The sequence below is a fragment of the Delphinapterus leucas genome, chromosome 19 (genome assembly GCF_059928025.1).
Source record: "Delphinapterus leucas isolate spDelLeu-1000000601 "Yukka" chromosome 19, BTC_Dleu_Yukka2, whole genome shotgun sequence".
NCBI lineage: Eukaryota > Metazoa > Chordata > Mammalia > Artiodactyla > Monodontidae > Delphinapterus > Delphinapterus leucas.
The window spans coordinates 27,846,829-27,864,977 of NC_143147.1; the positions used below are offsets into that span (position 1 = coordinate 27,846,829).

Genomic DNA, 18,149 nt, shown 5'->3' on the forward strand with positions numbered 1-18,149 from the left:
GGCCTGCCCTCCTCTGAGCCTTTGTTTACTTGCTGCTGGTTGGCAACAGACAAGAGGTCATCCAGGGTGCTGAACAGGTCAGCTGCCCAGAACAATGAGGACAAAGTGCTACGCTCAGCCTCGAGGCTTTATGCCCTTTTGGCAAGATTTCTTCTTTCCTCAGTCACAGGGCAGATCTGCACTAATCCAGCTCTCCCAAAGGCGGCCTACTCAGGGGTCCCCTCCCCTGGACACCTGGTCAGGCAGGCGTACAGACCTGCACAGACAGGGCACTCTGCCCTCGATGCTGGGCCAACCTCTGAGCCACACTCCAGCCACCACAGCTGTATCCACAAGCTACTGTCCATCTCCCAGGGTCACCTGAAGACTTAACTAGGCACCCTGGCTGTCCTTAGATTCCTTTCTACCCACATCTTTAAGGTCTGCCTCTACCAAATCAGTGTCCCATGCCTGAACTCACTTGCTTTTTCCTATTTGGACTTAGGATTGGTCCTTTTTCCTACCCAGGTCCCATCCTCTTCTAGGCTCTTCCATGACTAAGGCCACATGGCCCAAGCATCTCCAAAAATAATGCAGTCTCTCAAGAGCATGCCTGTGTGCCTGGGATTAGCCTGTGGTTTGTCAGCTCATGTCAGTCTTAACTGTCAGACCTCTAGTATCCTCACACCAGATCAGACAGGCATCTATATTGAAACTTTATTACAAAGTTATAAAGCAGAGCTCCGTAACAAAAAATACACATTTGGGTTTGCTCTTAACACCCAAGTAAGTCTGAGAAAATCTTAACATAAGCCACTTGAAATGACACATTCACATCCAAAAGATTTCAACAAATTTATACATTTTATATTGAGCACTAATTCCTGTACAGCTTATTCTTACTAGTTTGGATCCAGCTATTCCAACGTATTATGAACCAGTCAGCTGTCCATGTCTTTTAAAACAAGTCTCAACTGAAACCTCAGAACAGTCACAGCAAAAGCCATGGAATAATGGAAGAATTAGATGTTTCCATGATAATTAAGACCAAGGACCTATGAGGAGCAGAAGAGAATATTCAAGGATAAAAGTCAAGTTTTCTACCTAGGTTAGATAGTAACTGAACTGGGATCTTAGAATTCCCAACTTTTACCTGGTGTAGGAATAAAGAAGATACAAAAAAAGTGGGGGGAGGTGTTTGCCACCTTTTTTTCCTAAATGGAAACCACCAAAAGAGGTTAGAAGACTTGAAGGCAAGTTCTTTCTCCAAAATGAGTAAATGACATCAGTTCTAATTCTTACTGAGGTTACAGACCAACCATCAGGATATTATTAACTCATGTCCAAGAGGGAAGTTGGGAGGTAGGGAGAGGTAAGGCCTCAGCAGAGAAAGCAAGTTTTAAGTAGGGAGACAGCCAGCTTCTGCCCTGAAGTTATTGCTAGGTTGTAACTGAGCTGCATACATGTAGACCTGTTTCACAGTGGAATTGAGGAGTAGCTGAATCCTTTGTTAAACTGGTAGGCACTGTAAACTGTAGTATTTACTGTCCAGCAGAAAGGTGAAAGACGATGTCTTTATAGGGAAATTTCTTGACTCCCCCAGTTCCTACAAAGGCTGTAGCTCAGAATCAAATCACCCAGGACTTGGTATAATGTCAAGGTTAAGTGGTCCAGTGTTCAGCTGACAACCACTTTAAAATTATTTCACTCCCCCAAAAGAGATTAGTGGTTGACAGAAAGCATTAAACATGTCTGTACCAATAAACAGGTCCTCTTAGAGGTTTCCCACTGCTTTCAAAGTCATGACTGGTTCTTCCAGTCTGAGAGATCTTGGCTGCATGGGGTGGGGGTGGGGGGACTGCCAAGGCCTTCGGGTATTCAAGGGTTTGCATAGCTCGCCCAGTAGTGACGGCAGCACACACCGCTCTTCTGATAGTACACAGTACATACGTTTGTGCTTGGTTAAGCTTCTCCGGCAAACTTAAGCTCTTCCAGTGGTGAAAAGACACTAAGAGGGCTCGAGAACATCACCTGTTCGTTGCACGGCCCTTCCTAAAGGGCCTAGAGAATGCTTCTTCCTGACCTGCCCCTAAATCAGCAGGCTGAGAAAGGAAATGGGAGTAGGGAGTCCCCACCAACCTGGGGAACTAAGACTTCCAGCTGTCTGCTCAAGGGCTGAACCCAGCCTCGTTCAGTACCTTCTGATACCTCTTAGGTGCTCTGTCTTACATGCTCAGTCTCTGGGAACTTCATGAGAAGTCTGGCTAGAGAAGCGTGAGGCTCTCTCTGTGCCTTCAGTGAGACCATGTTTAAAACCTCCATGGGAAAGAGGGACCTCATGCTCAGGGGAAAGTGGTTTAAGGCTGGCTGTTGGACAAGGCAAAGCCAAGCAGAAAGCCACTGCTTCCACCCAATGCTTTCCCTTTTCTCATAAACTAAAATTAAGGATGGCACAAAGTCAGGCCCCAAGAGAAGCAGCAGAGATGATCCACGCACCATCTCGCGCACAGAGACTGGAATTTCCCAGCAGTTTGAAAGCCAGATGCTTTGTTGACTGCCAAGGTCAGGTCAAGAGACTGATAGCTTCCAATCCCAGCACTTAAGGAAGCAACTCTTAATGACTTCAAATTTTTTCCATAGCATTTGTGTTTCATTTCTCGCCAGAAATGAGTTTACTGGGCCAAATTCTGTCCTAAGGAGGATCACTATTGGTCTGGGAAGCTAACATCTTTTTGGTCTGAAGAAACACATGGATTTTAGGTAATGTAGCAAGAGACTTTAGCAAAGGTCGGTTAACGCACAGAAAGCCAGAGGGACCAGAAATGAATCCAGATGTGCTGGGGAAGAAGAGAGCCATTTCTACCAGGACTTCCGATGGGTGGAACAGAGACACGCAGCTCAGGGGGATGGGTGGGCTACAGGAGGAAGGGTGAAACTGTTTAGGTTCTCAGAGGAAGGGAGGAAGATACAGTCCAAATTCCAGAAAGTCCTCTCTTCATCAGTTACCATCATCACCCCAAGATCGCTGAAACAGGGACTTGCCTGTGCGATCTGGGCATGCCCAGAGGTGACAGAGCATCTTGCTTGCCCTGGTCTTGGGAACACTGCAGATTTTCTTGTTAGGCTGCCCCCCTGCAAGCTGGCCAACTGTGGGCCCAGACACCTCGAGCTATGTCCCTGTAAGGCACTGAAGAAGCTGGTACAAGCCCTCAGGATCGGAAGACGTGCACGGCTCGGATCACGTACTGCCGGCAGATGGGACACTCGTTCATGCGCTTGCCACACTTGGTACAGGTGACCATGTGGCCGCACTCCAGCAGAACACAGTCGATGGGCGAGTCCATGCAGATCCGACACAGGTTCTCCTCCAGGCTGGATGGCACTGCTCCCCCTGGACACACATAGCAGAAAGGGGGTAGAGAGGAAAGTAAGAAGACTGTCTAAGTGTACGGGGTTGGGGGACAGGGGGAGAACAGGCACACTGGGAACAGCCCCCCCAAATCCACATACTTCACTCAAACTGAACTCCAAGAAAACATTTCCCCAGTAGTTAATTTCACTTCTTTGTTTAATCTGCACCTCTATAGGTCAGGCTATAGATTTGAAGAGTCAAGTACTTGTAGATGAAAGACGTCCCCAGAACATGAGAACTAAATAAGGCAAAGTCCTCAAAGCTTAAAAGAAATAATTTTCAGACAACTGAGGCTGTAATACAGCCAGTGAGTGGCACTTAGGGACTCAATATTCTCTGAGGTAGAACATGATGAAAAGATAAAACTGGTTCAGAAAAGTTTAGATATAAATGGAGCTGCAATGAATGGCTCACTAAGGATCATGAGGCTTATATGTAAACATATCCCCAATTTAATAAAGCCAAGGATCACAGGAGCCCCTGGGCCATGCCACAGACGACCCCCAGGCTTCCTCTGAGGAGACGTCGTGGTGCAAGAACCCGGCAGAGATTATGGATCCCTCTTCTCTGCTCCCCACACACAGCTTTATCATACTCTCGCGACGCTCATCACACTGCATGAGAATTTTTCAGTTTGCCTACTTGTCTCCCTACTACACTATGGGCCCCTAAATTCAACAAATGCAATCAATTTCTATAATAATGTACTAAAAGCATCTGCTATGTGCTCTGAGGTCTGATTTTCATCTTTGAATCCCAGCGACCAGTCACATGGTAGGTGCTCTCTAAATGTCTGACAAATGAACATCTCCCAAGGGAGTGATAACAGCCCACATTTATTGCAAGCTTACAGGTGCTAGCAGGGTCCTAAATGCTTTGCATGTTTTAACTCATTGGATCCTCACAAAAACTATGAAGCAGGTACTCTTGTTACTCATTTTATAGATGAGGCAACTGAGACCAAAGGGTTAAGTGGCTTGCCCAAGGGTTCAAATCCAGGCAGGCGGACTTCTGGGCAAGGGGCCTGAGGGCAGGGACTGCCAAGAGAGTATTAACTGCTCAGTGCACAGCTCTCGACAAGGCTAACTGGCTTGTGCAAGTGGTAAGATACAGTGGGCATGACCAGCATCCTAGGTTAGCTGCAGGAACAGAAAAACCTTCACTTCCCCAAAGCCAACCATCCCCAGCATGTTTTAAATGGTAGCCTGAACCAGGTAGCTATAAACAGGCAACTGGCCCCATACCAGCCACCTCTACGGTTCCACAAGGAATTCTCTCACACTCCATTGCCTCTGCACTTTCTTTTCCTGTTCCCTGGACTATTCAAAAAGTCAAGAAACACTTGAGGAAGGCTGGCTGTAAGAGGTAGTGAAATCTATTTACCCCTTTGAGGAGCTGTTGGCCCTAACAGGGAAGGTTTGGAAACAACTGAACTATATAAATACCTAAGATGAGCTGGAGTAATTTATAGAATTTCATTACTGATTATTTCTATCAGGATTAACAAATTCATCAACTCAGTTGCCAGCATTCTTCCAGGGAATCAGAAAAAGAAAGACACCAAGTGGATTGGCCAGATCTTGGTATCAGATGAGGGAGTGGGTCTAGAACTCCAAATGATTTGGGGGAGTTCAACTCTTGAGAATTTATCGTCCAGAAGACTGTGCCCCATTCTGAGCTATATGATTGTGAGCTCTTCCCCAAGAAAGGATGTTCTCAGAGTAGTGTAGGGACCCGCAAAGCACTTTAAAACTTTTTCAGAAGACTCTCCAAATTTGTTATTTAGTAAAACAGCCATGTAGCCTTTAGGCTTTCAAAAAGGTCTAGCATGTTTTAGAATGATTTGGATCTGCAGTCAAGATTCCTGCAGTGTGTTCTGGAGGTGCCCAAAGGCCCAGTGGTGGTCTTTAACACACGGGTGAGTTTGTGGCAGCTGAGCGCCGATCTATCCCCAGAGCAGTTCTAACCACTACCCAGCCCTGTACAAACAAGGCTGTCAGGTCACCACCCTTTTTCTTTTTTTTCTTTTTTTTTTTGGCCACACCGCGCGGCATGTGGGATCTTCGTTCCCGACCCGGGATCGAACCCGCACCCCCTGCAGTGGAAGCTCAGAGTCCTAACCACTGGACCACCAGGGAAGTTCCCACCACCCTTTCTTTTTAGTTGGTACCAGAAGCTGATAAACATCCCAAGTGATTTCCCTGAAGGTGTACACAGAAACCCTTCCCACTCAGACCAAAATGGAGTGAAAACTATAGGGGAGGGAGTGCCTTAGCCCCAGGAGTGTGGGAAATGCACCGGATGTGCCACATGCCACCACTTGCTTTGCTGAATATTTTACAGATGCTGGCTTCTGAGCTCTGACAACCCAGAGGCATGCAGATCAGGCTGCCCCTAGGTGTCCTGCCACTCTTGTCCCTCCACGGGGACAGGGATGAGAATTTCCAGAGATGCTGAAAAGCCTTGGTTCCCAGTGAATTCCCCCACACCCTCTCTGGACGCTGACATGAATTCTTAGACTGATAACAGGAATCACGGCTGAAGGAGGGGAAGGACAGAAGAGCTAAGAGCCTAAGTCTGTTCCCAAACAGGAACAACTACATACCGTTTTGGTCTTCAGCACCACACACTGGAAAGGAAAGAGAAAGAAGGCGTCTGAATATGTGACGGCACGAGGAAAGTCTCCAGCCACCCTGCCTTCACTTCCGAACTCTGACTGCTCGCCTGCTGGGAACCAGGCCGGCCAAGAGCCCAGACAGAACACCCGCCCTCCTCACTCCCCCTACGTGCGGAGGACTCACACACAGCTCCTGCCGGGGTGTCTGGTCTAGTCTTAGAGAGATTCCACTGCTTTGCCATGAACAAAACTGCCAAGCAGGAAGGATACTGCATAAGCACAATGTCCTTTTCTGATGCTTCTGAAGCCAGCACTAAGTCAAGAAAGGAGAAACAGTCTGCTCCAGTCAGCCAGGGAGTCGGGATGCAGCCCCCCGGCGGAGCCATCTCCTAGTCCCAGGTCCTCCCCACTCTAGGGAGGTTCTGGGGACGATCCCAAAGGGGAGAGTCTGTGATCAGGTGACCAGTCAGATGTCCCCTAACTCTGACGAATCTGAGCTTCTGGGATAGGAGAGCCCCAAATCTGACTTCAACCACTGTTAGCAGGCAAGGAGTCAAAACGACCTGCAGGACCAAATCAGCGGGGGAGGGGTTGTTGGGGGGCAGGGGGCGGGGGTAGGTTCTGGGTGAAGTCACTTCCGGAAATGCAGAGTTCCACACGGCTCAACTCCTCTCTCTTCTGCAGGACTTCTCTGCCTTTACTGTTCCATTATTCATCCACCATGAATCAGCAGCAGGGACATAAAGTTTCTTTTTTTTTTTTTTCCAAACTCATCTGAGCACAGACCTTGATATTTTACTGGGCATCGCTGAAAATGATACCATGCTTTGGGAAATGAACAGCCCAAGTGCAGGCAGGACACAGTGTTCTTGCACCATGTGTGCAAAGAAGGAGTACTGGTAAAGGCAGTAGTCAGTATGGCAGGGGTGACGTGTGTGGGGAAAGGCCATGGACTTGGACCAGGAAATCCTCAGTTCAAATCTGGGCTCTACAATAAAAGGAAGACACTAATAACGCCTATTTCACAGGCTGCCCTGAGGAGTAAATACATGTACATGATGCCTAACCCAATCCCAGCCCTCAACTCCAAAGGACAGCTATTATTAGAGGCTGCAGATGTGTAAGGTGACTCCTTCCTGGGCTAAAAGCAGGGAAACTTAGTCAGGTCAATGTCGACTCTCAAGCGAGACAGCAAACACTCTGGAACTCCGTGCAGCTGTCACCCAGGCGGCCCCTCACCCAGGTGCTGTAGCCCCTTCTGATCCTTGTACAGCCGCGTCACCCTCTCCATCAGCTCCCACTTCTCACAGCAGCCCTTGTAGTTGACGAAGTTGCGAGCCAGGATCTCTTTGAGCTGCCGCACGGTTAGACCTTCAATGTCCTCCAGGTCGGTCAGGTCAGACAGAGAGGCCCTCCGGCCTGGGACGAAGCTGTCCTCTGAGTCAACAGACTGCAAAGGCAAAGATGAGATCGGTGGGCTCAGCTCCCCCAACCCAGGCTCTCCCTCCCAGGACCTCAGAGCACTCATCACCCCGTGCTTTTGGTGACTGGCCTCAAGAGGAGTAGGAACAGGAGTAGTAGCTGGCATGGCGCCCTGCATCGCAAGAGAGACCGCGGTCCCTTCCCAACCCGAGCCCTGTGCTCAGGCGCAGCCGGCCCGACCCGCCCAGCAGCGTGACCCGGTAGAAGGAGCTGCAGTCTGAGGCAGGTGGCCCTGGCTTTGAATCCCGATTCCTCCGCTGATTAGTACTGAATAGTATCAGGCAAGTGGCTCACCTCTCGGAGCCCAACTGCCCCTCCATGAAGAAGAGGCAGCAGACCTGCCCCACAGGGTTGCTGTGACGACTAAACGCAGCAGCAGAAACTACCGAGAATGGTGTTGGTCCTTCTCCCCCGGAGACAGTTCTGCTTTCCCACGAAGGAGCCCACCTCCCGGTCAAGCATCCTCTCTACGCACCCGTGACAATAGCTCCACGGCCCCATGGCTGTGCCCCCCTGTGCACTGGGCCCGCCACGGCTGAGGCCTGAACTCCCTCCCATCTTTCCTCCTGATTATCTGACTTCCTTCCCCTAACAATGGCTACTGTGTGCTAGAAGCAGAAGAAAAGAACAAGATTTGCACAGCGGCACCGGGAGCCTGCCCTCTGGCAGCTCTTAGAAAGTCAAGAGACTGGAAACTAATGGGCCATGTGGCTCCCCAGTCTCCACTGTGACTCACAACTCCACACGAACACACTGACAGCCACAAAGGTTAATCTGGAATGCTAACACTAAACTCCACCCCTGAAAACAGAATTTCAGAAGGACTATCATCACACACTGATTCTCCTCTCTCCACTTTGAGTCTGACAGGAGGTTCCTAATAACATCCTAAGAACGCCAGTGAAAGAGCAAAGGCAAAGGCACAGACCCAAGCAGGGGCCCCACCTGCGTCTCATCCTCAGCAGGTGCTCTGGCTGTGCTCTCCAGGTAGACGGGTTCCTCTTGGTCCTGAGACACATGGCCATTGGCCTGTGGGAAGAAAAAGGTGCCATCACATCCACAGAGATGTCCCAGGGATAGCATGGGCCTCTTGCCAGCTCACACCATATCCAAAATGCATTCCCATCTCCCCCGGAAATCTGGAGTCTCGCATAACAGCACTACAAAAGCCTGCTCTTTAACACTGACTTTGTCAGGCAGGGAAGCAATAGAAATAGATTTCAACTCTAGAACAAGATGCATTAATGCTGCCCACCACCAGGACGGCATTAACCGCCACTCACCGTCAATTTAGTCTCAGTTTGAACACTCTGAGTGAAAGGAAGATAACACGTCCACTCCTGTGAGGGACCACTGTCAAGTTTTTTCCTGATACTGACCCCAAACTACCCTCCCGACAACTTCTGCCCACCGTCCCTGGTTCTGCCCCCAGACCAATGCCAACTATTTTCTTCCCAGCTGTTCATATCACAGCTTCCCTTCCTCCACACAAAATCTCCCCCACTTCCTCATCTGGCCTGGATGAGACAAAGTTTCCAGACCCTCACCACCTTACCCCTCTCTTCTGGCTAGTTGCTGCTCTCACATTCTAGAAATATGCTCCAACCAGCAGGGCACACTATTACTGAGAGCTGTCTTGAAACCTGGTCAAAAATTATTATTAGCCTGAGACTATTTAAGACAAACGCCTGTGCTTAAGAAGTTTCATTCTGCTTAGAATTCTAACTTCTCAAAAGGTTCCTCCTAGATACTCCTTCAGGTTTTGCCACAGAGTAGTCAGAACTGTGAGCCTCCTAATCCCATCACCACTGAAGCCACAAATCCCTTAACTAGATCCTCTTCACCCACTGCTCCCAACAGGCAAAGGGCCTGGTGTGAGCCCAGAGCAAAGAGGTGTGTGAGCTCACAGGCCTTTTCCACTGGTCTCAGTAAAGGAAACCAGTCACTCACTGCCTCTAGCCGCTCATCTCAGATTAGGATGCATAATACGGAGCTAATTAATAACAGGCAAGCGGGCTTCCCTGGTGGCGCAGTGGCTGAGAGTCCGCCTGCCGATGCAGGGGACATGGGTTCGTGCCCCGGTCCGAGAAGATCCCACATGCCGCAGAGCGGCTGGGCCCGTGAGCCATGGCCACTGGGCCTGCGCGTCCGGAGCCTGTGCTCCACAACGGGAGAGGCCACAACAGTGAGAGGCCCGCATACTGCAAAAAAAAAGAACAGGCAAGCAACTACAGTGGCAATGAAGAGTAGAAATAACCATCACCACCAAAAATGCCAAGGAACGATACCCCCCCACATATAGTACACATGTACGGAGATGCATCCAAAACAACGTCTAGTTTTCTCTTAGATTTACATCGGTGTAGTACACACTGGCCTCCTGGTGTCACCTTGGAGTTACAAAAAGTCTTTCAGAGCCTAACCTCATCCTAAGTAGACAGCTTCTTGTATGTCCTTTCTTTTCCAGGAAAGAGAAACTAGATCTCATGCTGCAAAGTATGCTCCTGTCTTTTCAGTTTGCCCACTGGCTAAACCAAAATCTACAATGAATATGTGTGCACAGTTGTGCTTATTCCACACACTTTCTTCACCAGCAACTACTGCCAGGACATTAACGGTACAGGAAAGGGCCCTGGTAGGGTGAATGGTATAAGCAGATTTGTATCCTGGGTGCAGTTCGCTGTAGAATCGTCGGGCAGCCACGCACAAGTTACTTTGCTTCCCCTGTTTTTCTGGCTGACAAAATGCAGACCTCACCAGAACAGGGGATGTGAGCTGACCTGAAGGCCCTCTGAAAACATCAGAGAAGTACCCAATGAGATCCGGTACACAGTGTCTCCTGTGGGTGCAGTCTGGAAACTTCTGATTAATGAAAGGAAGCTTAAAACCGACTCCTTTCATTGGAAAAGCCACCTGAAGGTTCTTGAGGGAAAAAAAAATCCCTCAAGGCACTCTCCTGGCTCCCCATAAACACAGCAAAAGCACTTAGTCAAGCAAAGGGAGGAAGTCAAAGCAGGAGCCCAAACATGTCCAGCAGACAGAGCCAGAGCTGAGGGAAGAGTTAAAACTCCAGAGCGTGCTGGGGAGAAAGCAGGCTCAAGCCAACAAGGGAGCTGCTGAGTTTCCTGAAGGTAAAGCATGCTATCACAGTGGCCTTTATGCCTCAGTGCTCGTCAGAGCTGAATCAGGGGGCCCCATCCTGGCAAAGGAGGTGATCATAAACAAGAGGTAGCAGCCATCCACATCCTGTGTGGGAACTGACAACACTGGCACGTGCCTGCTCTAGGCGGCTCAAAGCCCTTTAGACGTGAGATCACACTAGTCTGTCCTCCCAACATCCTGGCAAGAGCAAAAGTGGTCTGGATTACTAACCCCATTTCATTGTTATAGGCTCAAACCTCACCCAAACTGACCCAAGAGTCAGTGACAAACTGGATGTGGAAAACGGATTTCTTAGGTCCTAATCCTCCCACTATTGCCCAAGCCATGTAAGTAAAAGGCTCACTAAGGCACCTACGTATGTCTACGGGATGCCCTCATGCCTTACACAACGGTGAGGTGAGGTCCGCCCGCATCACTCTAATCCAATAGTTGGTTTCTGTATCTACCTTCCCCTTAGAGGGGCTTTCTCAGCACAGAAGCAATGTGTTACTCATTTCTGTACTTTTCATGCCTGGTTCATGTTTCAGTCGATGTGCTGCTCTGAGCTTACCATTCCCAGGCCCCACTAGGATGCTGGTAAGGCTGCTTACTGTTCAACAGCCCACCAACCACTGCCCCACCCAGACAGAGGCTGGCAAGAGGAGCAGCGCCCTTGTCCTAGTCACACTGTTTCCCCACTCTCCCTTCCCTCTACATGTTGCTTTTCTTCCTTTGTGCCTTGTGACGGTCACTGAGGAACGGAGTTCCCCATCCGGCCAAGGAAGACCACAACAAAGGTGAGTAAGTAGGAGGGCAATTTGAACAGAACTAAACACAAAGACTACCAGTGAGTTTTCTCAAAATATTTCTGGAAAAATGAATTTTTAAAAACTCTCTAACTGGGATATGTACATATTAAAAACAAACAAAAGGCCTTCCCTGGTGGCGCAGTGGTTGAGTCCACCTGCCAGTGCAGGGCACACAGGTTCGAGCACTGGTCCGGGAGGATCCCACGTGCCGCGGAGCAGCTGGGCCCGTGAGCCATGGCCACTGAGCCTGCGCTCTCTAGAGCCCGCAAGCCACAGCTGCTGAGCCCACACGCCACAACTACTGAGGCCCACGTGCCTGGAGCCTATGCTCCGTGACGGGAGAGGCCACTGCAGTGAGAGGCCCGCGCACTGCGGTGAAGAGTAAGTAGCCCCCGCTCGCCTCAACTAGAGAAAGCCCGCACGCAGCAACGAAGACCCAACGCAGCCAAAAAAAAAATGAATAAAATAAAAAATTAAAACAAACAAACAAAAAACACAAACACCCAGTATCGTGCATCAATATCCCTGAAAAAAGCCAAAACGTGAGTTGGATGTCCAGAAAACATCATCCCTCATCAGTAAGCAGAAAGGCGTCACATAATCCGGACACTTAACCTTGCCCCACTCCCACGGTGCAGGCGGGAGAGGAAAATGAGCCCTCCAACTGGCAGAGATGGTGTGGCTGCAAACGGGCCCGTACCTGCTGCCGGTCCCGAGCCTGGGCTGGGGGTGAAGAAGGGAGGCCGGGTGAGGTAGGAGGTACCGTGCTGGTGTGAGGCTGGGTCAGGAAGGCCTGCTGCTCGGGGGAGTCCGGGGACAGGCTGGGGGCATGAGTCCTGCCCTCCTGGGAGATTACAGGCTGCTGGCCAAGCACCAAGAACACCAGCTCCTCTTTCTCCCGGCACATGTCGGTAGAGATGTCATGGAGGCTGAGATAGTCCCTCAGGTCCTTCACCTTCATCTTCATGAGCTCCTCCCGCTGAAAGGCTGTGGCTCGGAAACGCTGGCAGAGAAGGCAGAGGCGGGGCCCGCTCCCCACTTGGCTCGAACAGGCCACGCAGAAATTCTTCTTACAGTCCAAGCAGGTCTGCTGCTTAGAGCAAGAGGCAGAGGAAACCACGTCAGACAGTGAGAACAAGACAGTGCGATGGGAGCTGGGCGAGACTCCCCCATCACTCTTACTTTTACTGAGCTCCTCCTCTCCCTGCGCGTGCAGGCTACCTTGCAGATTTCCGGGTAAGAGCCACTTGGAGGTGGCGCAGCCCCTGTAGGCATCATGTATCCACATACAGGACACTATGTGGAGTGTTCCGTCGGAGGCTTACTTTATTCATTTTACTGGTAGAGAAATGGCGGCTATTAATTAAGACTACCAGCTTCAGGATAAAAAAATCCCCGCATTTTCATTGTCTCCCTCCTCCATTTCTTGTGGCGTCACCTTGGGGGTCTAACTTAGCCTCTCTGTGCCTCAGTTTCCTCATCTGTAAAGCAAGGCGATAACAGCAACTGCCTCATATGATTGTTGTAAAGTTAAGAGATAATGCATTTAGTATATCTGACACATGAGTCTTCAATAAGTGTTCAGTGTTTTAATTATTCTTGCTAGGAAACACAAGCCAATGATAAGAGTCAAGATTCAAATCCTGAACTATGATTCTTTCTACTTTATTGCTGCGATAAGAAAGCAAATGCATAAAGGTTATGGTGGTGACTGTTGTTACTATTAATGTTATTCATTAAATTATTGAGGGGCCACTATGTGCTAGAGCTAAATTTGGCTTGTCATTTAATTCTCAAAGCAACCCCGCAAAGTAGGTATCCGCGTACCTCCCTGTTTTACAGACCAAGCATCTGAGGCCTAGAGAGATTAAATCCCATCCTAAAGGGCAGGCAGTAAAGAGTAGAGCTGGGATTCTCACTCGAGGTCTGAGTTTGGTGCCCACAGTCATGCTCACATTGCCTAACTCAGCCCCAGGCGAGCCTACAGCTGGGCTGAGTCAAGGGCCTGGCTCTCCCTCTCCCAACTGCCAACCCCGTGCCCCGTCTGCAGAGGCTGAGGCCCAGGGCCACCCCCACCCCAGGAAGGCCCACTCAGAGTGCTGGGAACTCAGTGGTGCCTGAGAGCCTACCCAGGACAAATATTTAGTCAGCTCCAGGAGGCCCTCTGGACGTGATTAGGGAGCTCTCATCTGTGAAAGTACAGGGTGTCTCAGACGGGCGACGAGAGTGCCTGGCAGGCACGCTGGTACCGCCTGGCAGCAGCTCCTCCCAGGATCGCAGACAACACAACTCATGAAGGCTTGCTCAGCTCACAGGAAGCAAATCCTCGGCCTCTCGCCCCGCAGGCTGACCGAGCACGGTGACATCTGACTGAGGCCTGTTCCAGCCACCAGCAGGCCACATGCCACCAGGCGGGTAATCCCTGGGCCCACGGGGCTGGTCCCGGAGGGCGCCCTCACTCATCCTTTAGAGAAATTAAAAACTTTTCATCCTGTGGTGACTTAAGTATTAACCGAAAGATTTCCGCTCCCTCTTTTCTTAGAAAGTTATTCAAGCTAACAAGAATGCCCAGGAGACTGAGATTCCCAGAGTCGAAATCACAGATACTCTTGTGTGGCACTGAAGTAAAAGTCTGCATAGCTGATGTCGTTATAGTTCGTTTTCTCTAAGTGTCATTCGTGCAGTAAAGGAAAACAAGCATAATGCTTACCATCGTTTTGACTAGTGATACTTAGAAGCTGGGGAAGGACACACATCAAGCTCCCTTATTCTCTATACAGTTATAACCAGACAATAAAATGTGCAGCGACTGACTGGAAAGGACGCATGGCTGCACTCGCTTCATAAGGGTTCTGGGACCAGTAGCCACTCAGGTAGAAACTGAATGTTTTTGGGTATTGGGGGTTCAGTCATATCTAAAGCTTTTCTGTTGGGCAATGAGATGTCCTTAGGATGACAAAGTGAAAGGACGAGGCTTCCGTGTAATAAGGCTGTAGGTCCTGACGTGGAACATTATTTAAGTCAATGCAGTTTGATAAGACCTAGCTTGACACAATTAAAAAGCCCCGAGTTGCTCAATCAGCCAGATCTAAACACCGCTCTTCTTCAAAGGTGTGCAGCGTATTGGATGCAAGATCAGAATGCAAAGGCAGCAACCAACCCAGCTTCTCCGTACCCCCCAGCTCGCCAGGGATTCTCAAGTCCCGGCATTGGCATCTGAAACACACCCTAGGGGAAAGAGTAAGACAGCGCTCTCTTGAGGCTAAAACCTCAGTTTGCAGAGGCAGAAGAGAACAAAGGAGAAGGGAAAAGCAGCTGTCAACAAATGTGGGCAGAACAAGCAAGGGAAACACATATGTATAAATTCTAGCAAATGGTGCAAACTGACTCACGAGGTCACATGAAAGATGACCTAGGGGAGCCGACGAGCCTGTACAAATGCCAGGAACACAGACAAACACCAGCATTGGGAGGCTGGCAGGGGCACCCGCCTTTGCCAATCCACCCTTCCTTGTTCTACCCTCTCCCCAGCCTCGTTCCCTGGCACAGGGCGGGCCCACCTTCTCAGCCCACCAGCCCCTCCTCCTAGCCATCCTGCCCATAAGCATCCCCTCCTGCAGCCCACCGGGAGGAAAGGGGCAGCCTGAGGCATGACACACTAGGATTAAGTCCTAGCTGGTCACGTCCCAGCTAAGGGAACTTGTGCAAAACAGATAACCTCCCAGAGCGTCAGATTCTCACCTGTAAAGTCGGAAGCTCAGCCTACCTCGAAGGACTACTCAAGTACTACATGAGCTAAGGCACAGCAAACCTCAGCGTGCGGTGGGCGCGCAACGCACTTAAAGGTAACACCGTCACCTCCTTTTCCCTTTTCTCCGTGCCTCATCTCCGACGCGGGCCAGTACCTAGGAGCCACCCCCTTTCTACTCTGAGATTTGAGTATCTCTTCCACGTTCCCAAGTACAACCTCCCTGCCAGGCTACCTCCCCAGCCTCCTGCTCAACCTGGTCAGCTCAAGAGGCTGGGCGCCAAACTCCCTCCAAAATTGGCAGGGCTGCTGCTAGACCATATGTAGGTGTTACCAATACAGATGGGATATGAGGCTTGTGGCAAATCCCAGCCTGCCATTTCTCTCTGAGACTGGAAACTCTGGGAAGGCAGGGCTCCATCTTTCTTACTACGTCCTCTCTACAAAGTCCTTAGTGCTCTCTGGACTTTGTACCCAATGAGCAGTCGGAAAATACTGACCTCGATGAAGAAAGGAAAAAGAGACAGTAGGATCCATGTAATCACGTCAATTCAAACACTTCTAGAAAAGACATTTTAAAAGCTTGCAGCTGTTAAATGCCAAACCCTTAAGATAAGATGCTGATCCACTTAAGCATGAAATTACAAGTGCAAAATTCTCATAGGAGAAAACATCCTTAATATTCACAAAATTAATCCATCCCTTTGTGGCAAGAAAACATTTTACCAATAACCATCTTTTACCTTCCAGACTGGAACTTTCTTTCCCCCCACAAAAGCTCTTCTTGCTACAGAAGTTTTCTTTTTGTCTCCTTGTGTGGCTGCGTATTTGCCCCCATCTTCCTGTCAGACTACAAGCTCCCTACTAAGGAGGGCTGACATTCTTCATCTCTGCCTGCCTAGCCCACGCAATGTCTGACACACAGTAGATACTGAATAATATATTTTCCACTGAACCACTGAATAAAAAAAACAAATCCTTATTTTAATCACTGCCAGGCTCCTAGGCACCCAGACCGATTCTCTGCCTTCTTTAGTTTGACCTCCTCCTCCGTTTCATCTGTCTTCAACAGCTGTGTGCCCTTGTATCTTCGTAGCTAAAGTACCTGTTGTATCTGAGTCTCAAATTTTTCATCTGTAAAATGGGTTAACAACCACTTCTTCACAAGGTCTGGCACCAAGAGCTGCTCACTAAATAGAAGCTACCTCGATCAATCTCGGCCTCCACCCTACACCAGGCTCTGGGAACTTCCCGCCAGGTGTGCAAGAGCTTCCTAAGTGCTACTCCTATGGCTCCATCGAATTACCCTCCTCACGAAGCCACGTCTGCTCCCTGAAATGGGATCAATCAGGTTGCTGCTTTGTTCAAACTCCTTCTGATGCTTCCTTGTTGTCTGGTGGCGATAGACTCCTTACCATGGCAGTCATGGCCCTTTACCACCTGATCCCAACCCTGCTGCCCTAACTTCCCTGGTACCCTGCACTCTGGCCAAACAGGCCACTCACAGTTCCCAAGTCCACCTTGAACTTGCTCCACATGTGGTGCTTTTACTTCAGCCACTGCTTTGCAAATCAACAAACTTTCCTTCATCCGGCTAGAATTATCAATTTACCAACAATGCCTGATGCCCTAGTACTTAACTTATGCAACTGACTATTATTAGCTCTTTGTAAATGTGGGCCTCCTCGACCAGACAGTAAGCTCCCTAAGGGAAAGACCTATGTCTTAGTATTCTCTCCACAAAACTGTAAGCTCCAGCTACTAGCATGCTGCTGGGACAGAATCGGCCCTCAGTGAAAATCTTCAGCATGGAAATGTCAGCCATAAAGTGATGAAAATAGAAACTCTCTGGTCTACTTCCTCTTTTTCAAACTGCTCTCAACTCAGCAGTCCATTCGTTCATTCATTCATTTATTTCTAAAATTTTATTGCCTACCTACCACGTGTCAGTCACTGTTCTAGATACTGGGGAAAAGTTGTGAACAAAATTGATAAAATCCCTTATCCTATGTACCATCTGAGAAGACAGGCAATCCACAAACACATGTATGTTGGGTGGTGATAACCACTATAAGGAAAATAAAGCATCTTCCCACCCTGACCCAACCATCATTCTACTTTCTCTGGGGGCGGTTTCTTTGTTCATTCACGTTCTCTCTTCAGGCTGAGCAATGTCAAGAACTCACTAGATCCCCTGGTTCTCTCAAGTTTCCAATGCGCTCGACATGCTTATCCTGAGCCTGGATCACCACCATCGTCCTCTCTGCGCTTTCTCTCCATTTCCACTCCAGAGAATAACTGACTTTAAAAAAAAAAGGGGGGGTGGTTTCAAACAAACCCATTGCAAATTCATGCTGTTTCCTTTATTTGTTTATTTCTTAATTAATTTTTTGGGGGGGCCGCTCCACAAGGCTTGCGGGATCTTAGTTCCCTGACCAGGGGTTGAACCCACAGCCTCGGCAGTGAAAGTGACGCCTGGACCGCCAGGGAATTCCCCATGCTGCCTCATTTAAACGAGGGTTTTCCCTATTCCTTTCTTGCCAATTACTCCGCCACTTCAGCTGGTTGTTCCTAGCATTTCTCACAATGTAACAATGAAAACAGCACGAGCTTTGATGTCCAACAGACTCTTGATGTACTTGAGGAGTCCCTGAAACTACTACCTTAGATAAAGGGAACAATTTCTTCATCTGTAAAATGGGAACAAATGATAGTAGTACACACATCATAGGCTGCTGTAAGGTTTCAGTGAGACAACGCATCTGAAATGCCAGGCTCAGTGCCAGGCACATGACCAGGACCCGACAGCCCTCCTTCCATCTCATCTCAGACCCTAACTCCACCCCACCGTCTCCACCACCGACAGCACTGAGGCCACGTGGCCCTGAGTTCCTCCTACTCGCCACTTCAGTCTCCATCATGGACTGAACCTTTCAGCCTACGTATAAAAGGAGAGGCACC

At 49.3% G+C, this 18,149-nt stretch overlaps 1 protein-coding gene across 17 annotated transcripts in view; it reads right to left on the minus strand.

Moving 5' to 3' along the window:
- Positions 1-3,080: 3,080 nt before the first annotated feature.
- The window catches only part of RFFL (ring finger and FYVE like domain containing E3 ubiquitin protein ligase), a 66,657-nt gene continuing 51,588 nt past the window's right edge, over positions 3,081-18,149 (minus strand). For 10 of the 17 annotated variants that reach the window (XM_022566392.2, XM_089900820.1, XM_089900819.1 and 7 more), the window contains 6 exons: positions 12,141-12,530; positions 8,436-8,519; positions 7,248-7,458; positions 6,193-6,321; positions 5,997-6,020; positions 3,081-3,370 (listed from right to left, as the gene is read on the minus strand). In XM_022566392.2, coding sequence (XP_022422100.2) covers positions 3,189-3,370; positions 5,997-6,020; positions 6,193-6,321; positions 7,248-7,458; positions 8,436-8,519; positions 12,141-12,530 — 1,020 coding nt within the window. In that variant the 3' untranslated portion in view covers positions 3,081-3,188. Of the gene's footprint in view, positions 3,371-5,996; positions 6,021-6,192; positions 6,322-7,247; positions 7,459-8,435; positions 8,520-12,140; positions 12,531-12,622; positions 12,779-18,149 lie in introns of those variants that run through there. The other 7 variants (XM_022566394.3, XM_022566398.3, XM_089900823.1 and 4 more) reach the window with 6 other exon arrangements.